The following is a 26742-nucleotide window of genomic DNA, read 5'->3' as shown; positions in this document are numbered from 1 at the left end:
ATAAATTTGATTTGATTTGATTTGATTTGTGAAGCCATGTGGGTAGTGTGCTCTGTGAAGCCATGTGGGTAGTATGCTCTGTGAAGCCATGTGGGTAGTGTGCTCTGTGAAGCCATGTGGGTAGTGTGCTCTGTGAAGCCATGTTATAATTCATACTGAGTGGGTCGTAGGCTGTGTGAAGCCATGTGGGTAGTATGCTCTGTAAAGCCATGTTATAATTCATACTGAGTGGGTAGTATGCTCTGTGAAGCCATGTGGGTAGTGTGCTCTGTGAAGCCATGTGGGTAGTATGCTCTGTGAAGCCATGTGGGTAGTAGGCTCTGTGAAGCCATGTTATATTTCATACTGAGTGGGCTCTGTGAAGCCATGTTATAATTCATACTGAGTGGGTCGTAGGCTCTGTGAAGCCATGTGGGTAGTAGGCTCTGTGAAGCCATGTTATAATTCATACTGAGTGGGTCGTAGGCTGTGTGTAATGGTTCATGCTGCGTACTGTAGTATCATAGCTGTGTTCTTGACCTCTCTCTGTCACCCCTCATTTCCTGTGTAGAGAAGAGAGGAGACACCCCTCCCAGTCAGCCAGCCAGCCCTATCCCATCCACTCGTCTCCCACCGCCAGTTCCTTTCCAGAACCTTCCTCACTGACGAACCGCATGGTGGGCGAGCCGCAAGCTTTGGGGGTCCATGCGCCTGTCATCGATGTCAAATTGTTTTTAAATGTAATAACTCCATTCCCTAAACATATTTCATTTCCATATGTTCTAGGAAGCTGAGGGTTAGATCAGGAAGGGTAAAAAATGAACAAGACAAAACATATGGATTGAAGGTATAAGATGATATGGGGTCAAGGCTACAAACGGCGCCGGTGAAATGACCGGCGTTGACTCTGGTGTTCGAACGAACATATCAGACCGAGAGTCGAATGCTTCTCAGGTCGTTCTTTATGAGTTTTAGTTTAGAAAAACCACATCTCAGCAGAAGAGACAGTTACAGGATGGTAAAAAAACAGCGGGATTACCATAGCAACGTCAGGGAAACTGGGCGGAAGGGAGGAGGGCTTCAAATAGAGCAGTTCTAGAATATCTTTCATTGAGCTTCTCGTTCTCCTTAATTGCTGAAGAGATGAACCGCACAGGAAGCTCTAGGAACAGGTCGTCTGGATACTGGACATACACACTACAGGAAGAGATGAACCGTACAGGAAGCTCTGGGAACAGGTTGTCTGGATACTGTCCTCAACACGTTCCAGGAAGAGATGAACCGTACAGGAAGCTCTGGGAACAGGTCGTCTGGATACTGGACAGACACGGTACAGGAAGAGATGAACCGTACAGGAAGCTCTGGGAACAGGTCGTCTGGATACTGGACAGACACGTTACAGGAAGAGATGAACCGTACAGGAAGCTCTGGGAACAGGTCGTCTGGATACTGGACAGACACGGTACAGGAAGAGATGAACCGTACAGGAAGCTCTGGGAACAGGTCGTCTGGATACTGGACAGACACGGTACAGGAAGAGATGAACCGTACAGGAAGCTCTGGGAACAGGTCATCTGGATACTGGACAGACACGGTACAGAAAGAGATGAACCGCACAGGAAGCTCTGGGAACAGGTCGTATGGATACTGGACAGACACGGTACAGGAAGAGATGAACCGTACAGGAAGCTCTGGGAACAGGTCGTCTGGATACTGTCCTCAACACGTTCCAGGAAGAGATGAACCGTACAGGAAGCTCTGGGAACAGGTCGTCTGGATACTGTCCTCAACACGTTCCAGGAAGAGATGAACCGTACAGGAAGCTCTGGGAACAGGTCGTCTGGATACTGTCCTCAACACGTTCCAGGAAGAGATGAACAGTACAGGAAGCTCTGGGGACAGGTCGTCTGGATACTGGACAGACACGGTACAGGGAGAGATGAACCGTACAGGAAGCTCTGGGAACAGGTCGTCTGGATACTGGACAGACACGCTACAGGAAGAGATGAACCGTACAGGAAGCTCTGGGGACAGGTCGTCTGGATACTGGACAGACACGCTACAGGAAGAGATGAACCGTACAGGAAGCTCTGGGAACAGGTCGTCTGGATACTGGATAGAAACGGTACAGGAAAAGATGAACCTTACATGAAGCTCTGGGTACAGGTCGTCTGGATACTGGACAGACAATACATGTCCAGATGCAATCAGATTATCATCTTTAACAGAAAACATTTTATTGAGGGCTTTGAACAACGAACAAAATAAAAAAGTTGTTTTGTGATTTTGTTGATAGTGGTAAACCAGCATATGAGTTCTGTGGTTACAATATCAACAGTCCCTTATCTCTCTGGTAAACGTTGGTCCCTTATCTCTCTGGTATTCGTTGGTCCCTTATCTCTCTGGTAAACGTTGGTCCCTTATCTCTCTGGTATTCGTTGGTCCCTTATCTCTCTGGTATTCGTTGGTCCCTTATCTCTCTGGTAAACGTTGGTCCCTTATCTCTCTGGTATTCGTTGGTCCCTTATCTCTCTGGTATTCGTTGGTCCCTTATCTCTCTGGTATTCGTTGGTCCCTTATCTCTCTGGTAAACGTTGGTCCCTTATCTCTCTGGTATACGTTGGTCCCTTATCTCTCTGGTATTCGTTGGTCCCTTATCTCTCTGGTAAACGTTGGTCCCTTATCTCTCTGGTATTCGTTGGTCCCTTATCTCTCTGGTATACGTTGGTCCCTTATCTCTCTGGTATACGTTGGTCCCTTATCTCTCTGGTATTTGTTGGTATGTATCATTCCAGACCACTTTTAAATCGTGTCCAGTGCAATGGGCATCTAATGTATAATGTCTGGAAAGACGGTCTGGGTTTGCGAAAGTCAGTATAGAAAACAGTTAGGCCGACAACCTGGACCTCAAAGCCTTGGTGAAAACAGTCAGGCCCACAGTCTGGACCTCAAAGCCTTGGTGAAAACAGTCAGGCCCTCAACCTGGACTTCTAGGCCTTGGTGAAAACAGTCAGGCCCACAGTCTGGACCTCAAAGCCTTGGTGAAAACAGTCAGGCCCACAACCTGGACTTCAAAGCCTTGGTGAAAACAGTCAGGCCCACAGTCTAGACCTTAAAGCCTTGGTGAAAACAGTCAGGCCCACAACCTGGACCTCAAAGCCTTGGTGAAAACAGTCAGGCCCACAACCTGGACGTCCAGGCCTAGGTGAAAACAGTCAGGTCCACAACCTGGACCTCAAAGCCTTGGTGAAAACATTTGCACACAAAAAAAGGACTTCAGGACACCAGGGGAGTCTCTCAAGTTGGATTTAATTGAATTCACCTTGAATACTGCAGTTCATTGTGTAGGCTTTTAGCCAGACAAAAACCCTGCTGAGTCAACAAGAAATAGTGTCTGGATTTATCTTCAAGCTGACTACTTGCTTCCTCATCGTTTGGCTATTTGATTAATGTTTATCAAAACAAGGGTATATAGCTATAGATAGCACATTGCATCATGAAACAATCCTTACTAAGCTTGTGTTTATAAGGTGGACATACTGTATTTTTTTAGCATTGATAGACTGGTTTTTACACAAAAGACCATTCTATCCATGCTGGGAGAGAGGGTGAGGATGGCTCATGTCATGCAGGCTCGGGTAGCTGTATATTAATATAGCTGATAGCTGATTAGTGTTGCTGTGGCATTTATTTTACATGTCTGTTTGAATGTCCAACTTTAATTACTGAACAGAGTAATACATTATAGCCTCCAGCCAGCAGTCTAAATGGCGGCACTGGTGAGGCTTAACATGAGACAACGATGACCTAATAGGCCTGTCAATAAACATTTATCCATTAGCTAAATCAATGCTAAGCCTTGGCGCCACAGGTAGCCTATCATCGATTCGAAAGGCATACAGTCGCATAGACAAAGACATGTCGCGATTTCAGCACCATGGACAGCAATCGGTAGAGAAAATGCGTTACGCCAGTGCCCGTAGTCCCTCGTCTCCCTGGCTGGTCCCTCGTATCCCTGGCTGGTCCCAGGTCCTTTCTAGTCCCGTAGTCCCTCGTTTCCCTGGCTGGTCCCAGGTCATTTCTAGTCCCGTAGTCCCTCGTCTCCCTGGCTGGTCCCAGGTCCTTTCTAGTCCCGTAGTCCCTCGTCTCCCTGGCTGGTCCCAGGTCCTTTCTAGTCCCGTAGTCCCTCGTCTCCTTGGCTGGTCCCAGGTCCTTTCTAGTCCCGTAGTCCCTCGTCTCCCTGGCTGGTCCCAGGTCCTTTCTAGTCCCGTAGTCCCTCGTCTCCCTGGCTGGTCCCTCGTATCCCTGGCTGGTCCCAGGTCCTTTCTAGTCCCGTAGTCCCTCGTCTCCCTGGCTGGTCCCAGGTCCTTTCTAGGCCCGTAGTCCCTCGTATCCCTGGCTGGTCCCAGGTCCTTTCTAGTCCCGTAGTCCCTCGTCTCCCTGGCTGGTCCCAGGTCCTTTCTAGTCCCGTAGTCCCTCGTACCCCTGGCTGGTCCCAGGTCCTTTCTAGTCCCGTAGTCCCTCGTACTCCTGGCTGGTCCCAGGTCCTTTCTAGTCCCGTAGTCCCTCGTACCCCTGGCTGGTCCCAGGTCCTTTCTAGTCCCGTAGTCCCTCGTACCCCTGGCTGGTCCCAGGTCCTTTCTAGTCCTGTAGTCCCTCGTACCCCTGGCTGGTCCCAGGTCCTTTCTAGTCCCGTAGTCCCTCGTACCCCTGGCTGGTCCCAGGTCCTTTCTAGTCCCGTAGTCCCTCGTACCCCTGGCTGGTCCCAGGTCCTTTCTAGTCCCGTAGTCCCTCGTACCCCTGGCTGGTCCCAGGTCCTTTCTAGTCCCGTAGTCCCTCGTACCCCTGGCTGGTCCCAGGTCCTTTCTAGTCCCGTAGTCCCTCGTACCCCTGGCTGGTCCCAGGTCCTTTCTAGTCCCGTAGTCCCTCGTACCCCTGGCTGGTCCCAGGTCCTTTCTAGTCCCGTAGTCCCTCGTACCCCTGGCTGGTCCCAGGTCCTTTCTAGTCCCGTAATCCCTCGTACCCCTGGCTGGTCCCAGGTCCTTTCTAGTCCCGTAGTCCCTCGTACCCCTGGCTGGTCCCAGGTCCTTTCTAGTCCCGTAGTCCCTCGTACCCCTGGCTGGTCCCAGCTCCTTTCTAGTCCCGTAGTCCCTCGTACCCCTGGCTGGTCCCAGGTCCTTTCTAGTCCCGTAGTCCCTCGTACCCCTGGCTGGTCCCAGGTCCTTTCTAGTCCCGTAGTCCCTCGTACCCCTGGCTGGTCCCAGGTCCTTTCTAGTCCCGTAGTCCCTCGTACCCCTGGCTGGTCCCAGGTCCTTTCTAGTCCCGTAGTCCCTCGTACCCCTGGCTGGTCCAAGGTCCTTTCTAGTCCCGTAGTCCCTCGTACCCCTGGCTGGTCCCAGGTCCTTTCTAGTCCCGTAGTCCCTCGTACCCCTGGCTGGTCCCAGGTCCTTTCTAGTCCCGTAGTCCCTCGTACCCCTGGCTGGTCCCAGGTCCTTTCTAGTCCCGTAGTCCCTCGTACCCCTGGCTGGTCCCAGGTCCTTTCTAGTCCCGTAGTCCCTCGTACCCCTGGCTGGTCCAAGGTCCTTTCTAGTCCCGTAGTCCCTCGTACCCCTGGCTGGTCCAGAGAGAGAGGGGAATAGATGGGTAGATGGTGTAATAAACAGAAGGATTGAGAGACTAGCAGATGACTGTGTTGTGTGTTGTAGGGTGGCCTGACTGTTCCTGTAATAGACAGAAGGATTGAGAGACTAGCAGATGACTGTGTTGTGTGTTGTAGGGTGGCCTGACTGTTCCTGTAATAGACAGAAGGATTGAGAGACTAGCAGATGACTGTGTTGTGTGTTGTAGGGTGGCCTGACTGTTCCTGTAATAGACAGAAGGATTGAGACTCTAGCAGATGACTGTGTTGTGTGATGTTATATTTCTGCTGTATTATCTGAAGTCCATTTGGTTTAGGCTCTGAGGTCAACTCTCTGTTTACAGCCAGGCAGTATTCAGTAGAGAAATGAACACAGCAGCAGCATTACAGCATGGAACACCCACATCCTGCCACTGGAAGGTCAGGCTGGAAAATGTATAAAAACAATGCTCTCTTGGGCCAGTTATGAAATATTTACCAACAAAAAAACAGCTTTTGTTTTTATTACTGAATCTAAGACAACTTGTGAACAATCTGGGTCATGAATTGTGTCTGTATAATAATTTAAACATGATTGTAGCATGAAAACATTCACAGATCTTGGTCGAATTAATATCTCCCTGCTTACCATGCTAACATTTCTAAACATATTTTACCCTCCCTCCCTCCCTCCCTCCCTCCCTCCCTCCCTCCCTCCCTCCCTCCCCTCCCTCCCTCCCTCCCTCCCTCCCTCCCTCCCTCCCTCCCTCCATGACTTCTGCCCGCCCTCCCTCCCTCCCTCCTGCCCTCCCACCTTCCCTCCCTGACTCCTGCCCGCCCTCCCTCCCTCCCTCCTTCCCTGACTGCTGCCCTCCCTCCCTCCCTGACTTCTGCCCGCCCTCCCTCCCTCCCTCTGTCCCTCCCTCCTCCCTCCTGCCCTCCCATCCTCCCTCCCTGATTCCTGCCCGCCCTCCCTCCCTCCTTCCCTGACTGCTGCCCTCCCTCCCTCCATGACTTCTGCCCGCCCTCCTTCCCGAGTTTGATTTAAAAACCGTAGTCAGATGACTGATCTGCCATTACAGTGTTACATTAGCAGTATATATATATATATATATATATATATATATATATATATATATATAGTGTTGCAGTATAATACTGTGATGGATGTGTTCTCCTTACGGCAACAGAACAAATGATCCCTCCTTTATTAAACGCCTCCGTCCAGGTAATATAGTCTCTCTCCCTCTCTCTCTCTCTCTCTCTCTCTCTCTCTCTCTCTCTCTCTCTCTCTCTCTCTCTCTCTCTGAGACTTATGCAGAGACTTATGTAAGAAGTGCTCACCAGTTGTTCTGTTGTGTTTTACAGATATGGGAAAATAGTGTCAACCAAGGCCATACTGGACAAGAACACTAATCAATGCAAAGGTACGCTGGAATCCCCATATAACACTCAGATCCACATTGATCATGTTTAGTGTTTAGATGAAGCAATCAATATTATAGCACCTTGTGTGTACACACACACACACACACACACACACACACACACACACACACACACACACACACACACACACACACACACACACACACACACACACACACACACACACACACACACACACACACACACACACACACACACACACACACACACACACACACACACACACACACACACACACACACACACAGCTGGTACTACAAATCTATAACACTGCACTATGAGTGTCTGGGGGAGTCTGGAAGTGTTTCCAACAGGACATGCTTGTTGACATGATTGTTTGAGAGTTTAGTCAAACAGGCGGCATATTTTTTAGGTTGGGATATGGAATTATTATTGTCTTCTTTTTAGAAATGCTAAGTGTTTCCAGTAGTCCTCTCTACAATGGGATGAGTGTCAGCTAGATGGTTGGAGTATTCTACAGGACAGGATGAGTGTCAGCTAGATGGTTGGAGTATTCTACAGGACAGGATGAGTGTCAGCTAGATGGTTGGAGTATTCTACAGGATGAGTGTCAGCTAGATGGTTGGAGTATTCTACAGGATGAGTGTCAGCTAGATGGTTGGAGTATTCTACAGGATGAGTGTCAGCTAGATGGTTGGAGTATTCTACAGGATGAGTGTTAGCTAGGTGGTTGCAGTATTCTACAGGACTGGATGAGTGTCAGCTAGATGGTTGGAGTATTCTACAGGACAGGATGAGTGTCAGCTAGATGGTTGGAGTATTCTACAGGACAGGATGGGTGTCAGCTAGATGGTTGGAGTATTCTACAGGATGAGTGTTAGCTAGATGGTTGGAGTATTCTACAGGATGAGTGTCCGCTAGATGGTTGGAGTATTCTACAGGATGAGTGTCAGCTAGATGGTTGGAGTATTCTACAGGATGAGTGTTAGCTAGATGGTTGGAGTATTCTACAGGACAGGATGAGTGTCAGCTAGATGGTTGGAGTATTCTACAGGATGAGTGTCAGCTAGATGGTTGGAGTATTCTACAGGACAGGATGAGTGTCGGCTAGATGGTTGGAGTATTCTACAGGATGAGTGTTAGCTAGATGGTTGGAGTATTCTACAGGACAGGATGAGTGTCAGCTAGATGGTTGGAGTATTCTACAGGATGAGTGTTAGCTAGATGGTTGGAGTATTCTACAGGATGAGTGTTAGCTAGATGGTTGGAGTATTCTACAGGACAGGATGAGTGTCGGCTAGATGGTTGGAGTATTCTACAGGATGGGTGTCAGCTAGATGGTTGGAGTATTCTACAGGATGGGTGTCGGCTAGATGGTTGGAGTATTCTACAGGATGGGTGTCAGCTAGATGGTTGGAGTATTCTACAGGACAGGATGAGTGTTAGCTAGATGGTTGGAGTATTCTACAGGATGAGTGTCAGCTAGATGGTTGGAGTATTCTACAGGACAGGATGAGTGTCAGCTAGATGGTTGGAGTATTCTACAGGACAGGATGAGTGTCAGCTAGATGGTTGGAGTATTCTACAGGATGAGTGTTAGCTAGATGGTTGGAGTATTCTACATGATGAGTGTCCGCTAGATGGTTGGAGTATTCTACAGGATGAGTGTTAGCTAGATGGTTGGAGTATTCTACAGGACAGGATGAGTGTCAGCTAGATGGTTGGAGTATTCTACAGGATGAGTGTCCGCTAGATGGTTGGAGTATTCTACAGGATGAGTGTTAGCTAGATGGTTGGAGTATTCTACAGGACAGGATGAGTGTCAGCTAGATGTTTGGAGTATTCTACAGGACAGGATGAGTGTTAGCTAGATGGTTGGAGTATTCTACAGGACAGGATGAGTGTCGGCTAGATGGTTGGAGTATTCTACAGGATGAGTGTTAGCTAGATGGTTGGAGTATTCTACAGGATGAGTGTCAGCTAGATGGTTGGAGTATTCTACAGGATGAGTGTCAGCTAGATGGTTGGAGTATTCTACAGGATGAGTGTTAGCTAGATGGTTGGAGTATTCTACAGGACAGGATGAGTGCTAGCTAGATGGTTGGAGTATTCTACAGGACAGGATGAGTGCTAGCTAGATGGTTGGAGTATTCTACAGGATGAGTGTCAGCTAGATGGTTGGAGTATTCTACAGGACAGGATGAGTGTCAGCTAGATGGTTGGAGTATTCTACTGGATGAGTGTCAGCTAGATGGTTGGAGTATTCTACAGGATGAGTGTCAGCTAGATGGTTGGAGTATTCTACAGGATGAGTGTCGGCTAGATGGTTGGAGTATTCTACAGGATGAGTGTCAGCTAGATGGTTGGAGTATTCTACAGGATGAGTGTCGGCTAGATGGTTGGAGTATTCTACAGGATGAGTGTCAGCTAGATGGTTGGAGTATTCTACAGGATGAGTGTCGGCTAGATGGTTGGAGTATTCGACAGGACAGGATGAGTGTCAGCTAGATGGTTGGAGTATTCTACAGGACAGGATGAGTGTCAGCTAGATGGTTGGAGTATTCTACAGGATGAGTGTCAGCTAGATGGTTGGAGTATTCTACAGGACAGGATGAGTGTCAGCTAGATGGTTGGAGTATTCTACAGGATGAGTGTCAGCTAGATGGTTGGAGTATTCTACAGGACAGGATGAGTGTTAGCTAGATGGTTGGAGTATTCTACAGGATGAGTGTCAGCTAGATGGTTGGAGTATTCTACAGGATGAGTGTTAGCTAGATGGTTGGAGTATTCTACAGGATGAGTGTCAGCTAGATGGTTGGAGTATTCTACAGGATGAGTGTCAGCTAGATGGTTGGAGTATTCTACAGGATGAGTGTCAGCTAGATGGTTGGAGTATTCTACAGGATGAGTGTCGGCTAGATGGTTGGAGTATTCTACAGGATGAGTGTCAGCTAGATGGTTGGAGTATTCTACAGGATGAGTGTCAGCTATATGGTTGGAGTATTCTACAGGATGAGTGTCAGCTAGATGGTTGGAGTATTCTACAGGACAGGATGAGTGTCAGCTAGATGGTTGGAGTATTCTACAGGATGAGTGTCAGCTAGATGGTTGGAGTATTCTACAGGATGAGTGTCAGCTAGATGGTTGGAGTATTCTACAGGACAGGATGAGTGTCAGCTAGATGGTTGGAGTATTCTACAGGACAGGATGAGTGTCAGCTAGATGGTTGGAGTATTCTACAGGATGAGTGTTAGCTAGATGGTTGGAGTATTCTACAGGATGAGTGTCAGCTAGATGGTTGGAGTATTCTACAGGACAGGATGAGTGTCAGCTAGATGGTTGGAGTATTCTACAGGATGAGTGTTAGCTAGATGGTTGGAGTATTCTACAGGATGAGTGTTAGCTAGATGGTTGGAGTATTCTACAGGACATGATGAGTGTCAGCTAGATGGTTGGAGTATTCTACAGGATGAGTGTCGGCTAGATGGTTGGAGTATTCTACAGGATGAGTGTCAGCTAGATGGTTGGAGTATTCTACAGGATGAGTGTCAGCTAGATGGTTGCAGTATTCTACAGGATGAGTGTCAGCTAGCTGGTTGGAGTATTCTACAGGATGAGTGTCGGCTAGATGGTTGGAGTATTCTACAGGACAGGATGAGTGTCAGCTAGATGGTTGGAGTATTCTACAGGATGAGTGTCAGCTAGATGGTTGGAGTATTCTACAGGATGAGTGTTAGCTAGATGGTTGGAGTATTCTACAGGATGGGTGTTAGCTAGATGGTTGGAGTATTCTACAGGATGAGTGTTAGCTAGATGGTTGGAGTATTCTACAGGATGAGTGTTAGCTAGATGGTTGGAGTATTCTACAGGATGAGTGTTAGCTAGATGGTTGGAGTATTCTACAGGATGAGTGTCAGCTATATGGTTGGAGTATTCTACAGGACAGGATGAGTGTTAGCTAGATGGTTGGAGTATTCTACAGGACAGGATGAGTGTTAGCTAGATGGTTGGAGTATTCTACAGGATGAGTGTTAGCTAGATGGTTGGAGTATTCTACAGGACAGGATGAGTGTTAGCTAGATGGTTGGAGTATTCTACAGGACAGGATGAGTGTCAGCTAGATGGTTGGAGTATTCTACAGGATGAGTGTTAGCTATATGGTTGGAGTATTCTACAGGACAGGATGAGTGTTAGCTAGATGGTTGGAGTATTCTACAGGACAGGATGAGTGTCAGCTAGATGGTTGGAGTATTCTACAGGATGAGTGTTAGCTAGATGGTTGGAGTATTCTACAGGACAGGATGAGTGTCTGCTAGATGGTTGGAGTATTCTACAGGATGAGTGTTAGCTAGATGGTTGGAGTATTCTACAGGATGAGTGTTAGCTAGATGGTTGGAGTATTCTACAGGACAGGATGAGTGTCGGCTAGATGGTTGGAGTATTCTACTGGATGAGTGACAGCTAGATGGTTGGAGTATTCTACAGGATGGGTGTCGGCTAGATGGTTGGAGTATTCTACAGGATGAGTGTTAGCTAGATGGTTGGAGTATTCTACAGGATGGGTGTCAGCTAGATGGTTGGAGTATTCTACAGGATGGGTGTCGGCTAGATGGTTGGAGTATTCTACAGGATGGGTGTCAGCTAGATGGTTGGAGTATTCTACAGGACAGGATGAGTGTCGGCTAGATGGTTGGAGTATTCTACTGGATGAGTGTCAGCTAGATGGTTGGAGTATTCTACAGGATGAGTGTCAGCTAGATGGTTGGAGTATTCTACAGGATGAGTGTCGGCTAGATGGTTGGAGTATTCTACAGGATGAGTGTCAGCTAGATGGTTGGAGTATTCTACAGGATGAGTGTCAGCTAGATGGTTGGAGTATTCTACAGGATGAGTGTCGGCTAGATGGTTGGAGTATTCTACAGGATGAGTGTCAGCTAGATGGTTGGAGTATTCTACAGGATGAGTGTCGGCTAGATGGTTGGAGTATTCTACAGGACATGATGAGTGTCAGCTATATGGTTGTCAGGAACATATGAACCCTCTGAAATACACCAAGCTAATAAACAGCTGCAGACACAATCTGAAACAGCTGCACGCTCTAGAGTCTAGTATGTACTGTAGTGTAGACACAATCTGAAACAGCTGCACGCTCTAGAGTCTAGCATGTACTGTAGTGTAGACACAATCTGAAACAGCTGCACGCTCTAGAGTCTAGCATGTACTGTAGTGTAGACACAATCTGAAACAGCTGCACGCTCTAGAGTCTAGCATGTACTGTAGTGTAGACACAATCTGAAACAGCTGCACGCTCTAGAGTCTAGTATGTACTGTAGTGTAGACACAATCTGAAACAGCTGCACACTCTAGAGTCTAGTATGTACTGTAGTGTAGACACGATGACTGCCTGCTAGAAACACACTCTAGAGTCTAGTATGTACTGTAGTGTAGACACGATGACTGCCTGCTAGAAACACACTCTCTAGAGTCTAGTATGTACTGTATTGTAGACACGATGACTGCCTGCTAGAAACACACTCTAGAGTCTAGTATGTACTGTAGTGTAGACACGATGACTGCCTGCTAGAAACACACTCTAGAGTCTAGTATGTACTGTATTGTAGACACGATGACTGCCTGCTAGAAACACACTCTAGAGTCTAGTATGTACTGTAGTGTAGACACGATGACTGCCTGCTAGAAACACACTCTCTAGAGTCTAGTATGTCTAATATGTACTGTAGTGCAGACACGATGACTGCCTGCTAGAAACACACTCTAGAGTCTAGCAGGTACTGTAGTGCAGACACTATGACTGCCTGCTAGAAACACACTCTAGAGTCTAGTAGGTACTGTAGTGTAGACACGATGACTGCCTGCTAGAAACACACTCTAGAGTCTAGTATGTACTGTAGTGTAGACACGATGACTGCCTGCTAGAAACACACTCTAGAGTCTAGTATGTACTGTAGTGTAGACACGATGACTGCCTGCTAGGAACACAGTCTAGAGTCTAGCATGTACTGTATTGTAGAAATTATGAATGCTTGCTGGAAACACTCACTGTAGCTGCTAGAAACACAGTCTAGTATGTACCCAGTTTGTTCTAGAACACATATAGTCTAGTATGTACCCAGTATGTTCTAGAACACATAGTCTAGTATGTACCCAGTATGTTCTAGAACACATACAGTCTAGTATGTACCCAGTACGTTCTAGAACACATATATTCTAGTATGTACCCAGTACGCTCTAGAACACATACCGTCTAGTGTGTACCCAGTATGTTCTAGAACACATACAGTCTAGTATGTATACATATAGTCTAGTATGTACACATATAGTCTAATATGTACCCAGTATGTTCTAGAACACATACAGTCTAGTATGTACCCAGGTCATTCTAGAATACATATAGTCTAGTGTGTACCCAGTACATTCTAGAACACATATAGTCTAGTATGTACCCAGTACGTTCAAGAACACATATAGTCTAGCATGTACCCAGTATGTTCTAGAACACATACCGTCTAGTATGTACCCAGTATGTTCTAGAACACATATAGTCTAGTATGTACCCAGTATGTTCTAGAACCCATACCATCTAGTGTGTACCCAGTATGTTCTAGAACACATATAGTCTAGTATGTACCCAGTATGTTCTAGAACACATATAGTCTAGTATGTACCCAGTACGTTCTAGAACACATATAGTCTAGTATGTACCCAGTACGTTCTAGAACAAAAACCGTCTAGTATGTACCCAGTATGTTTTAGAACACATATAGTCTAGTGTGTACCCAGTACATTCTAGAACACATATAGTCTAGTATGTACCCAGTATGTTCTAGAACACATATAGTCTAGTATGTACCCAGTATGTTCTAGAACACATATAGTCTAGTATGAACCCAGTATGTTCTAGAACACATATAGTCTAGTGTGTACCCAGTACATTCTAGAACACATATAGTCTAGTGTGTACCCAGTACATTCTAGAACACATATAGTCTAGTATGTACCCAGTATGTTCTAGAACACATATAGTCTAGTATGTACACAGTATGTGCACGCCTTGGTCTTAGATTTTGTGTTTTCTTTAACACACTCTAGAGTCTAGAACACATATAGTCTAGTATGTACCCAGTATGTTCTAGAACACATATAGTCTAGTATGAACCCAGTATGTTCTAGAACACATATAGTCTAGTGTGTACCCAGTACATTCTAGAACACATATAGTCTAGTATGAACCCAGGTCGTTCTAGAACACATATAGTCTAGTGTGTACCCAGTACATTCTAGAACACATATAGTCTAGTATGTACCTGTCACGCCTTGGTCTTAGTATTTTGTGTTTTCTTTCTTTATTTGTTCAGGCCAGGGTGTGACATGGGGTTATTGTATTTTCGTATTGGGGTTTGTAGTATTTGGGATCGCGGCTGAGTAGGGGTGTTGTATAGGCTTGGCTGCCTGAGGCGGTTCTCAATCAGAGTCAGGTGATTCTCGTTGTCTCTGATTGGGAACCGTATTTAGGTAGCCTGGGTTTCACTGTGTATTTCGAGGGTGATTGTTCCTGTCTCTGTGGAGTTTCACCAGATAGGCTGTAATTAGGTTTCACGTTCCGTTTTGTTGTTTTGCATTTGTATCAGTTATTTCATGTATCGCTCTTCCTTCATTAAAGACATGAGTAACCACCACGCTGCATTTCGGTCCGACTCTCTTTCTACAAACGAAGAACGCCGTTACAGTACCCAGTATGTTCTAGAACACACATAGTCTAGTATGTACCCAGTATGTTCTAGAACACATATAGTCTAGTATGTACCGAGTATGTTCTAGAACACACATAGTCTAGTATGTACCGAGTATGTTCTAGAACACATATAGTCTAGTATGTACCCAGTATGTTCTAGAACACATACAGTCCAGTATGTACCCAGTATGTTCTAGAACACATACCGTCTAGTGTGTACCCAGTATGTTCTAGAACACACATAGTCTAGTATGTACCCAGTATGTTCTAGAACACATATAGTCTAGTATGTAGCCCAGTATGTTCTAGAACACATATAGTCTAGTATGTACCCAGTATGTTCTAGAACACATACAGTCCAGTATGTACCCAGTATGTTCTAGAACACATACCGTCTAGTGTGTACCCAGTTCGTTCTAGAACACATATAGTCTAGTATGTACCCAGTATGTTCTAGAACAAATATAGTCTAGCGTGTACCCAGTATGTTCTAGAACACATATAGTCTAGCATGTACCCAGTATGTTCTAGAACACATATAGTCTAGTATGTACCCAGTATGTTCTAGAACACATATAGTCTAGTGTGTACCCAGTATGTTCTAGAACACATATAGTCTAGCGTGTACCCAGTATGTTCTAGAACACATATAGTCTAGCATGTACCCAGTATGTTCTAGAACACATATAGTCTAGTATGTACACAGTATGTTCTAGAACAGATACCGTCTAGTATGTACCCAGTATGTTCTAGAACACATACAGTCTAGTATGTACCCAGTATGTTCTAGAACACATATAGTCTAGTATGTACCCAGTATGTTCTAGAACACATACAGTCTAGTATGTACCCAGTATGTTCTAGAACACATATAGTCTAGTATGTACACAGTATGTTCTAGAACAAATATAGTCTAGCGTGTACCCAGTATGTTCTAGAACACATATAGTCTAGTATGTACACAGTATGTTCTAGAACAGATACCGTCTAGTATGTACCCAGTATGTTCTAGAACACATACAGTCTAGTATGTACCCAGTATGTTCTAGAACACATATAGTCTAGTATGTACCCAGTATGTTCTAGAACACATACAGTCTAGTATGTACCCAGTATGTTCTAGAACACATATAGTCTAGTATGTACACAGTATGTTCTAGAACAAATATAGTCTAGCGTGTACCCAGTATGTTCTAGAACACATACAGTCTAGTATGTACCCAGTATGTTCTAGAACACATATAGTCTAGTATGTACACAGTATGTTCTAGAACAAATATAGTCTAGCGTGTACCCAGTATGTTCTAGAACACATATAGTCTTGTGTGTACCAGTATGTTCTAGAACAGATACCGTCTAGTATGTACCCAGTATGTTCTAGAACACATACAGTCTAGTATGTACCCAGTATGTTCTAGAACACATATAGTCTAGTATGTACCCAGTATGTTCTAGAACAAATATAGTCTAGCGTGTACCCAGTATGTTCTAGAACACATACAGTCTAGTATGTACCCAGTATGTTCTAGAACACATATAGTCTAGTATGTACACAGTATGTTCTAGAACAGATACCGTCTAGTGTGTACCCAGTATGTTCTAGAACACACATAGTCTAGTATGTACCCAGTACGTTCTAGAACACATATAGTCTAGTGTGTACCCAGTACATTCTAGAACACATATAGTCTAGTATGAACCCAGGTCGTTCTAGAACACATCAAATCAAATCAAATCAAATCAAATCAAATTTATTTATATAGCCCTTCGTACATCAGCTGATATCTCAAAGTGCTGTACAGAAACCCAGCCTAAAACCCCAAACAGCAAACAATGCAGGTGTAAAAGCACGGTGGCTAGGAAAAACTCCCTAGAAAGGCCAAAACCTAGGAAGAAACCTAGAGAGGAACCGGGCTATGTGGGGTGGCCAGTCCTCTTCTGGCTGTGCCGGGTAGAGATTATAACAGAACATGACCAAGATGTTCAAATGTTCATAAATGACCAGCATGGTCAAATAATAATAAGGCAGAACAGTTGAAACTGGAGCAGCAGCACAGTCAGATGGACTGGGGACAGCAAGGAGCCATCATGTCAGGTAGTCTGGGGCACGGTCCTAGGGCTCAGGTCCTCCGAGAGAAGAAAGAAAGAGAGAATTAGAGAGCATATGTGGGGTGGCCAGTCCTCTTCTGGCTGTGCCAGGTGGAGATTATAACAGAACGTGGCCAAGATGTTCAAATGTTCATAAATGACCAGCATGGTTGAATAATAGTAAGGCAGAACAGTTGAAACTGGAGCAGGAGCATGGCCAGGTGGACTGGGGACAGCAAGGAGTCCTCATGTCAGGTAGTCCTGGGACATGGTCCTAGGGCCCAGGCCAGTTGAAACTGGAGCAGCAGCATGGCCAGGTGGACTGGGGACAGCAAGGAGTCATCATGTCAGGTAGTCCTGGGGCATGGTTCTAGGGCTCAGGTCCTCCGAGAGAGAGAAAGAAAGAGAGAAGGAGAGAATTAGAGAACGCACACTTAGATTTACACAGGACACCGAATAGGACAGGAGAAGTACTCCAGATAAACAAACTGACCCTAGCCCCCCGACACATAAACTACTGCAGCATAAATACTGGAGGCTGAGACAGGAGGGGTCAGGAGACACTGTGGCCCCATCCGAGGACACCCCGGACAGGGCCAAACAGGAAGGATATAACCCCACCCACTTTGCCAAAGCACAGCCCCCACACCACTAGAGGGAAATCTTCAACCACCAACGTACCATCCTGAGACAAGGCCGAGTATAGCCCACAAAGATCTCCGACACGGTACAACCCAAGGGGTGGGGGGGAACCCAGACAGGCCGACCACAACAGTGAATCAACCCACCCAGGTGACGCATCCCCCCAGGGACGACACGAGAGAGCCCCAGCAAGCCAGTGACTCAGCCCCCGTAACAGGGTTAGAGGCAGAGAATCCCAGTGGAAAACGGGGAACCGGCCAGGCAGAGACAGCAAGGGCGGTTCGTTGCTCCAGAGCCTTTCCGTTCACCTTCCCACTCCTGGGCCAGACTACACTCAATCATATGACCCACTGAAGAGATGAGTCTTCAGTAAAGACTTAAAGGTTGAGACCGAGTTTGCGTCTCTGACATGGGTAGGCAGACCGTTCCATAAAAATGGAGCTCTATAGGAGAAAGCCCTGCCTCCAGCTGTTTGCTTAGAAATTCTAGGGACAATTAGGAGGCCTGCGTCTTGTGACCGTAGCGTACGTATAGGTATGTACGGCAGGACCAAATCAGAGAGGTAGGTAGGAGCAAGCCCATGTAATGCTTTGTAGGTTAGCAGTAAAACCTTGAAATCAGCCCTTGCTTTGACAGGAAGCCAGTGTAGAGAGGCTAGCACTGGAGTAATATGATCAAATTTTTGGTTCTAGTCAGGATTCTAGCAGCCGTATTTAGCACTAACTGAAGTTTATTTAGTGCTTTATCCGGGTAGCCGGAAAATAGAGCATTGCAGTAGTCTAACCTAGAAGTGACAAAAGCATGGATTAATTTTTCTGCATCATTTTTGGACAGAAAGTTTCTGATTTTTGCAATGTTACGTAGATGGAAAAAGCTGTCCTCGAAATGGTCTTGATATGTTCTTCAAAAGAGAGATCAGGGTCAGAGTAACGCCGAGGTCCTTCACAGTTTTATTTGAGACGACTGTACAACCATTAAGATTAATTGTCAGATTCAACAGAAGATCTCTTTGTTTCTTGGGACCTAGAACAAGCATCTCTGTTTTGTCCGAGTTTAATAGTAGAAAGTTTGCAGCCATCCACTTCCTTATGTCTGAAACACATGCTTCTAGCGAGGGCAATTTTGGTGCTTCACCATGTTTCATTGAAATGTACAGCTGTGTGTCATCCGCATAGCAGTGAAAGTTTACATTATGTTTTCGAATAACATCCCCAAGAGGTAAAATATATAGTGAAAACAATAGTGGTCCTAAAACAGAACCTTGAGGAACACCGAAATGTACAGTTGATTTGTCAGAGGACAAACCATTCACAGAGACAAACTGATATCTTTCCGACAGATAAGACCTAAACCAGGCCAGAACATGTCCGTGTAGACCAATTTGGTCTAGTGTGTACCCAGTACATTCTAGAACACATATAGTCTAGTATGTACCTGTCACGCCTTGGTCTTAGTATTTTGTGTTTTCTTTATTTATTTGTTCAGGCCAGGGTGTGACATGGGGTTATTGTATTTTCGTATTGGGGTTTGTAGTATTTGGGATCGCGGCTGAGTAGGGGTGTTGTATAGGCTTGGCTGCCTGAGGCGGTTCTCAATCAGAGTCAGGTGATTCTCGTTGTCTCTGATTGGGAACCGTATTTAGGTAGCCTGGGTTTCACTGTGTATTTCGAGGGTGATTGTTCCTGTCTCTGTGGAGTTTCACCAGATAGGCTGTAATTAGGTTTCACGTTCCGTTTTGTTGTTTTGCATTTGTATAGTTATTTCATGTATCGCTCTTCCTTCATTAAAGACATGAGTAACCACCACGCTGCATTTCGGTCCGACTCTCTTTCTACAAACGAAGAACGCCGTTACAGTACCCAGTATGTTCTAGAACACACATAGTCTAGTATGTACCCAGTATGTTCTAGAACACATATAGTCTAGTATGTACCGAGTATGTTCTAGAACACACATAGTCTAGTATGTACCGAGTACGTTCTAGAGCACACATAGTCTAGTATGTACCCAGTATGTTCTAGAACACATACAGTCTATTATGTACCCAGTACATTCTAGAACACACATAGTCTAGTATGTACCCAGTATGTTATAGAACACATATAGTCTACTATGTACCCAGTATGTTCTAGAACCCATACCGTCTAGTGTGTACCCAGTATGTTCTAGAACACACATAGTCTAGTATGTACCCAGTATGTTCTAGAACCCATACCGTCTAGTGTGTACCCAGTATGTTCTAGAACACACATAGTCTAGTATGTACCCAGTATGTTCTAGAACCCATACCGTCTAGTGTGTACCCAGTATGTTCTAGAACACACATAGTCTAGTATGTACCCAGTATGTTCTAGAACACATACCGTCTAGTGTGTACCCAGTATGTTCTAGAACACACATAGTCTAGTATGTACCCAGTATGTTCTAGAACACATATAGTCTAGTATGTAGCGAGTATGTTCTAGAACACATATAGTCTAGTATGTACCCAGTATGTTCTAGAACACATACAGTCCAGTATGTACCCAGTATGTTCTAGAACACATACCGTCTAGTGTGTACCCAGTTCGTTCTAGAACACATATAGTCTAGTATGTACCCAGTATGTTCTAGAACAAATATAGTCTAGCGTGTACCCAGTATGTTCTAGAACACATATAGTCTAGCATGTACCCAGTATGTTCTAGAACACATATAGTCTAGTATGTACCCAGTATGTTCTAGAACACATATAGTCTAGTGTGTACCCAGTATGTTCTAGAACACATATAGTCTAGCGTGTACCCAGTATGTTCTAGAACACATATAGTCTAGCATGTACCCAGTATGTTCTAGAACACATATAGTCTAGTATGTACACAGTATGTTCTAGAACAGATACCGTCTAGTATGTACCCAGTATGTTCTAGAACACATACAGTCTAGTATGTACCCAGTATGTTCTAGAACACATATAGTCTAGTATGTACCCAGTATGTTCTAGAACACATACAGTCTAGTATGTACCCAGTATGTTCTAGAACACATATAGTCTAGTATGTACACAGTATGTTCTAGAACAAATATAGTCTAGCGTGTATCCAGTATGTTCTAGAACACATATAGTCTAGTATGTACACAGTATGTTCTAGAACAGATACCGTCTAGTATGTACCCAGTATGTTCTAGAACACATACAGTCTAGTATGTACCCAGTATGTTCTAGAACACATATAGTCTAGTATGTACCCAGTATGTTCTAGAACACATACAGTCTAGTATGTACCCAGTATGTTCTAGAACACATATAGTCTAGTATGTACACAGTATGTTCTAGAACAAATATAGTCTAGTGTGTACCCAGTATGTTCTAGAACACATACAGTCTAGTATGTACCCAGTATGTTCTAGAACACATATAGTCTAGTATGTACACAGTATGTTCTAGAACAAATATAGTCTAGCGTGTACCCAGTATGTTCTAGAACACATATAGTCTTGTGTGTACCAGTATGTTCTAGAACAGATACCGTCTAGTATGTACCCAGTATGTTCTAGAACACATACAGTCTAGTATGTACCCAGTATGTTCTAGAACACATATAGTCTAGTATGTACCCAGTATGTTCTAGAACAAATCTAGTCTAGCGTGTACCCAGTATGTTCTAGAACACATACAGTCTAGTATGTACCCAGTATGTTCTAGAACACATATAGTCTAGTATGTACACAGTATGTTCTAGAACAGATACCGTCTAGTGTGTACCCAGTATGTTCTAGAACACACATAGTCTAGTATGTACCCAGTACGTTCTAGAACACATATAGTCTAGTGTGTACCCAGTACATTCTAGAACACATATAGTCTAGTATGAACCCAGGTCGTTCTAGAACACATATAGTCTAGTGTGTACCCAGTACATTCTAGAACACATATAGTCTAGTATGTACCTGTCACGCCTTGGTCTTAGTATTTTGTGTTTTCTTTATTTATTTGTTCAGGCCAGGGTGTGACATGGGGTTATTGTATTTTCGTATTGGGGTTTGTAGTATTTGGGATCGCGGCTGAGTAGGGGTGTTGTATAGGCTTGGCTGCCTGAGGCGGTTCTCAATCAGAGTCAGGTGATTCTCGTTGTCTCTGATTGGGAACCGTATTTAGGTAGCCTGGGTTTCACTGTGTATTTCGAGGGTGATTGTTCCTGTCTCTGTGGAGTTTCACCAGATAGGCTGTAATTAGGTTTCACGTTCCGTTTTGTTGTTTTGCATTTGTATAGTTATTTCATGTATCGCTCTTCCTTCATTAAAGACATGAGTAACCACCACGCTGCATTTCGGTCCGACTCTCTTTCTACAAACGAAGAACGCCGTTACAGTACCCAGTATGTTCTAGAACACACATAGTCTAGTATGTACCCAGTATGTTCTAGAACACATATAGTCTAGTATGTACCGAGTATGTTCTAGAACACACATAGTCTAGTATGTACCGAGTACGTTCTAGAGCACACATAGTCTAGTATGTACCCAGTATGTTCTAGAACACATACAGTCTATTATGTACCCAGTACATTCTAGAACACACATAGTCTAGTATGTACCCAGTATGTTATAGAACACATATAGTCTAGTATGTACCCAGTATGTTCTAGAACCCATACCGTCTAGTGTGTACCCAGTATGTTCTAGAACACACATAGTCTAGTATGTACCCAGTATGTTCTAGAACACATATAGTCTAGTATGTAACCAGTATGTTCTAGAACACATATAGTCTAGTATGTACCCAGTATGTTCTAGAACCCATACCGTCTAGTGTGTACCCAGTATGTTCTAGAACACACATAGTCTAGTATGTACCCAGTATGTTCTAGAACACATACCGTCTAGTATGTACCCAGTATGTTCTAGAACACACATAGTCTAGTATGTACCCAGTATGTTCTAGAACAGATACCGTCTATTGTGTACCCAGTATGTTCTAGAACACACATAGTCTAGTATGTACCCAGTATGTTCTAGAACACATACCGTCTAGTATGTACCCAGTATGTTCTAGAACACATATAGTCTAGTATGTACCCAGTATGTTCTAGAACACATATAGTCTAGTATGTACCCAGTATGTTCTAGAACACATATAGTCTAGTATGTACCCAGTATGTTCTAGAACACATATAGTCTAGTATGTACCCAGTATGTTCTAGAACACATATAGTCTAGTATGTACCCAGTATGTTCTAGAACCCATACCATCTAGTGTGTACCCAGTATGTTCTAGAACACATACCGTCTAGTATGTACCCAGTATGTTCTAGAACACATATAGTCTAGTATGTACCCAGTATGTTCTAGAACACATATAGTCTAGTATGTACCCAGTATGTTCTAGAACACATATAGTCTAGTATGTACCCAGTTTGTTCTAGAACACAAATAGTCTAGTATGTACCCAGTATGTTCTAGAACACATACCGTCTAGTATGTACCCAGTATGTTCTAGAACACATATAGTCTAGTATGTAGCGAGTATGTTCTAGAACACATATAGCCTAGTATGTAGCGAGTATGTTCTAGAACACATATAGTCTAGTATGTACCCAGTATGTTCTAGAACACATATAGTCTAGCATGTACCCAGTATGTTCTAGAACACATATAGTCTAGTATGTACCCAGTATGTTCTAGAACACATATAGTCTAGTGTGTACCCAGTATGTTCTAGAACACATATAGTCTAGCGTGTACCCAGTATGTTCTAGAACACATATAGTCTAGCATGTACCCAGTATGTTCTAGAACACATATAGTCTAGTATGTACACAGTATGTTCTAGAACAGATACCGTCTAGTATGTACCCAGTATGTTCTAGAACACATACAGTCTAGTATGTACCCAGTATGTTCTAGAACACATATAGTCTAGTATGTACCCAGTATGTTCTAGAACACATACAGTCTAGTATGTACCCAGTATGTTCTAGAACACATATAGTCTAGTATGTACACAGTATGTTCTAGAACAAATATAGTCTAGTATGTACCCAGTATGTTCTAGAACACATATAGTCTAGTATGTACACAGTATGTTCTAGAACAGATACCGTCTAGTATGTACCCAGTATGTTCTAGAACACATACAGTCTAGTATGTACCCAGTATGTTCTAGAACACATATAGTCTAGTATGTACCCAGTATGTTCTAGAACACATACAGTCTAGTATGTACCCAGTATGTTCTAGAACACATATAGTCTAGTATGTACCAGTATGTTCTAGAACAAATATAGTCTAGTATGTACCCAGTATGTTCTAGAACACATACAGTCTAGTATGTACCCAGTATGTTCTAGAACACATATAGTCTAGTATGTACCCAGTATGTTCTAGAACAAATATAGTCTAGCGTGTACCCAGTATGTTCTAGAACACATACAGTCTAGTATGTACCCAGTATGTTCTAGAACACATATAGTCTAGTATGTACACAGTATGTTCTAGAACAGATACCGTCTAGTGTGTACCCAGTATGTTCTAGAACACACATAGTCTAGTATGTACCCAGTACGTTCTAGAACACATATAGTCTAGTATGTACCCAGTATGTTCTAGAACACATATAGTCTAGTATGTACTGTTGAACAGTTTAACTCCTAGACGGATCAAAAGGGAAACCACAGAACATCACCCTGTTCCAGAGGAAATCGTTGACAGCCATAAACAACACACAAAATAGTCGTTTCCTGTTCCTCCCCTGGATTTAACTGGATTTAGCTGGACAGACTCTTGGGAGAAAGGCAACATTACTGGGCGTTTTGAGTCTAGACACTTTACATGGTGCGATAATCCACTTAGACTGTTGCTCATGTGAACCTCTGTGTCTCTCCCTCTGTGTCTCTGTGTCTCTCCCTCTGTGTCTCTCCCTCTGTGTCTATCCCTCTGTGTCTCTCCCTCTGTGTCTCTCCCTCTGTGTCTCTCCCTCTGTGTCTCTCCCTCTGTGTCTCTCCCTCTGCAGGATATGGCTTTGTGGACTTTGACAGCCAGACAGCAGCCCAGAAAGCTGTAGCCTCTCTAAAGGCCAGCGGAGTCCAGGCACAGATGGCCAAGGTACAGGTACTCACTGTGATGAGGATGAGGGTGAGTTACAGGTACTCACTGTGATGAGGGTGAGGTACAGGAACTCACTGTGATGAGGAGGAGGTACAGGAACTCACTGTGATGAGGGTGAGGTACAGGAACTCAATGTGATGAGGATGAGGGTGAGGTACAGGTACTCACTGTGATGAGGAGGAGGTACAGGAACTCACTGTGATGAGGATGAGGTACAGGTACTCACTGTGATGAGGATGAGGTACAGGTACTCACTGTGATGAGGGTGAGGTACAGGAACTCACTGTGATGAGGAGGAGGTACAGGAACTCACTGTGATGAGGGTGAGGTACAGGAACTCACTGTGATGAGGATGAGGTACAGGTACTCACTGTGATGAGGAGGAGGTACAGGAACTCACTGTGATGAGGGTGAGGGTGAGTTACAGGTACTCACTGTGATGAGGGTGAGGTACAGGAACTCACTGTGATGAGGATGAGGTACAGGAACTCACTGTGATGAGGGTGAGGTACAGGTACTCACTGTGATGAGGATGAGGGTGAGGTACAGGTACTCACTGTGATGAGGAGGAGGTACAGGTACTCACTGTGATGAGGATGAGGTACAGGTACTCACTGTGATGAGGATGAGGTACAGGTACTCACTGTGATGAGGGTGAACTCACTGTGATGAGGATGAGGTACAGGTACTCACTGTGATGAGGATGAGGGTGAGGTACAGGTACTCACTGTGATGATGAGGGTGAGGTACAGGTGCTCACTGTGATGAGGATGAGGTACAGGTACTCACTGTGATGAGGATGAGGTGAGGTACAGGTACTCACTGTGATGAGGAGGAGGTACAGGTACTCACTGTGATGAGGAGGAGGTACAGGTACTCACTGTGATGAGGATGAGGTACAGGTACTCACTGTGATGAGGATGAGGTACAGGTACTCACTGTGATGAGGATGAGGGTGAGGTACAGGTACTCACTGTGATGAGGATGAGGGTGAAGTACAGGAACTCACTGTGATGAGGATGAGGTACAGGTACTCACTGTGATGAGGATGAGGTACAGGTACTCAATGTGATGAGGATGAGGGTGAGGTACAGGAACTCAATGTGATGAGGATGAGGGTGAGGTACAGGAACTCACTGTGATGAGGGTGAGGTACAGGTACTCACTGTGATGAGGAGGAGGTACAGGTACTCACTGTGATGAGGACGAGGGTGAGGTACAGAACTCACTGTGATGAGGACGAGGGCGAGGTACAGGTACTCACTGTGATGAGGAGGAGGTACAGGTACTCACTGTGATGAGGATGAGGGTGAGGGACAGCTACTCACTGTGATGAGGAGGAGGTACAGGTTCTCACTGTGATGAGGATGAAGTATAGGTACTCGCTAGGATGAGGGTGATGGTGATAGTGAGAGATTCAGACCTCTTGACTTTTTCCACATTTTGTTACGTTACATCCTTATTCTAACATGTATTAAATCATCCCCCCCCCTCATCAAGCTACACACAATACCCCCATAATGACATCACAACACCCCATAATGACATCACAACACCCCATTATGACATCACAACACCCCATAATGACATCACAACACCCCATTATGACATCACAACACCCCATAATGACATCACAACACCCCATAATGACATCACAACACCCCATAATGACATCACAACACCCCATTATGACATCACAATACCCCATAATGACAGCACAACACCCCATACTGACATGACAATACCCCATAATGACAAAGCAAACAGGTTTTTAAAAATGTTTGCAAATGTGTAAAAAAAATACAAAAGTTAATATAACATTTCCATAAGTATTCAGACCCTTTACTCAGTACTTTGTTGAAGCACCTTTGGCAGTGATTACAGCCTCAAGTCTTCTTGGGTATGACGCTACAAGCTTGGCACACCTGTATTTGGGGAGTTTCTCCCATTCTTCTCTGCAGATCCTCTCAAGCTCTGTCAGGTTGGATGGGGAGCGTCACTGCACAGCTATTCTCAGGTCTCTCCAGAGATGTTAGATCAGGTTTCAAAGAAGGTATTTCATTTTTTTTGTTTTTTTACATATGCTAAAATTAGCTTTGTCATTATGGGGTATTGTATTGTGTGTATATTGATGAGGACAAACATTAATTAAATCCATTTTAGAATA

The 26742-nt window shown here is 44.6% G+C and overlaps 1 protein-coding gene across 5 annotated transcripts in view; it reads left to right on the top strand.

The window, feature by feature from the left end:
- LOC124020897 (RNA-binding motif, single-stranded-interacting protein 3-like) overlaps positions 1-26742 on the top strand; it is a 152795-nt gene that overhangs the window by 6678 nt on the left and 119375 nt on the right. For 3 of the 5 annotated variants that reach the window (XM_046336197.1, XM_046336198.1, XM_046336196.1), the window contains exons 2-3: positions 6965-7023; positions 24481-24572. In XM_046336197.1, coding sequence (XP_046192153.1) covers positions 6965-7023; positions 24481-24572 — 151 coding nt within the window. Of the gene's footprint in view, positions 1-6964; positions 7024-24480; positions 24579-26742 lie in introns of all 5 variants that reach the window. The other 2 variants (XM_046336195.1, XM_046336194.1) reach the window with 1 other exon arrangement.

The sequence above is a fragment of the Oncorhynchus gorbuscha genome, unplaced genomic scaffold (assembly GCF_021184085.1).
Source record: "Oncorhynchus gorbuscha isolate QuinsamMale2020 ecotype Even-year unplaced genomic scaffold, OgorEven_v1.0 Un_scaffold_974, whole genome shotgun sequence".
NCBI classification, from domain to species: Eukaryota; Metazoa; Chordata; class Actinopteri; order Salmoniformes; family Salmonidae; genus Oncorhynchus; species Oncorhynchus gorbuscha.
This window is presented reverse-complemented; position numbering and strand designations above follow the sequence as displayed.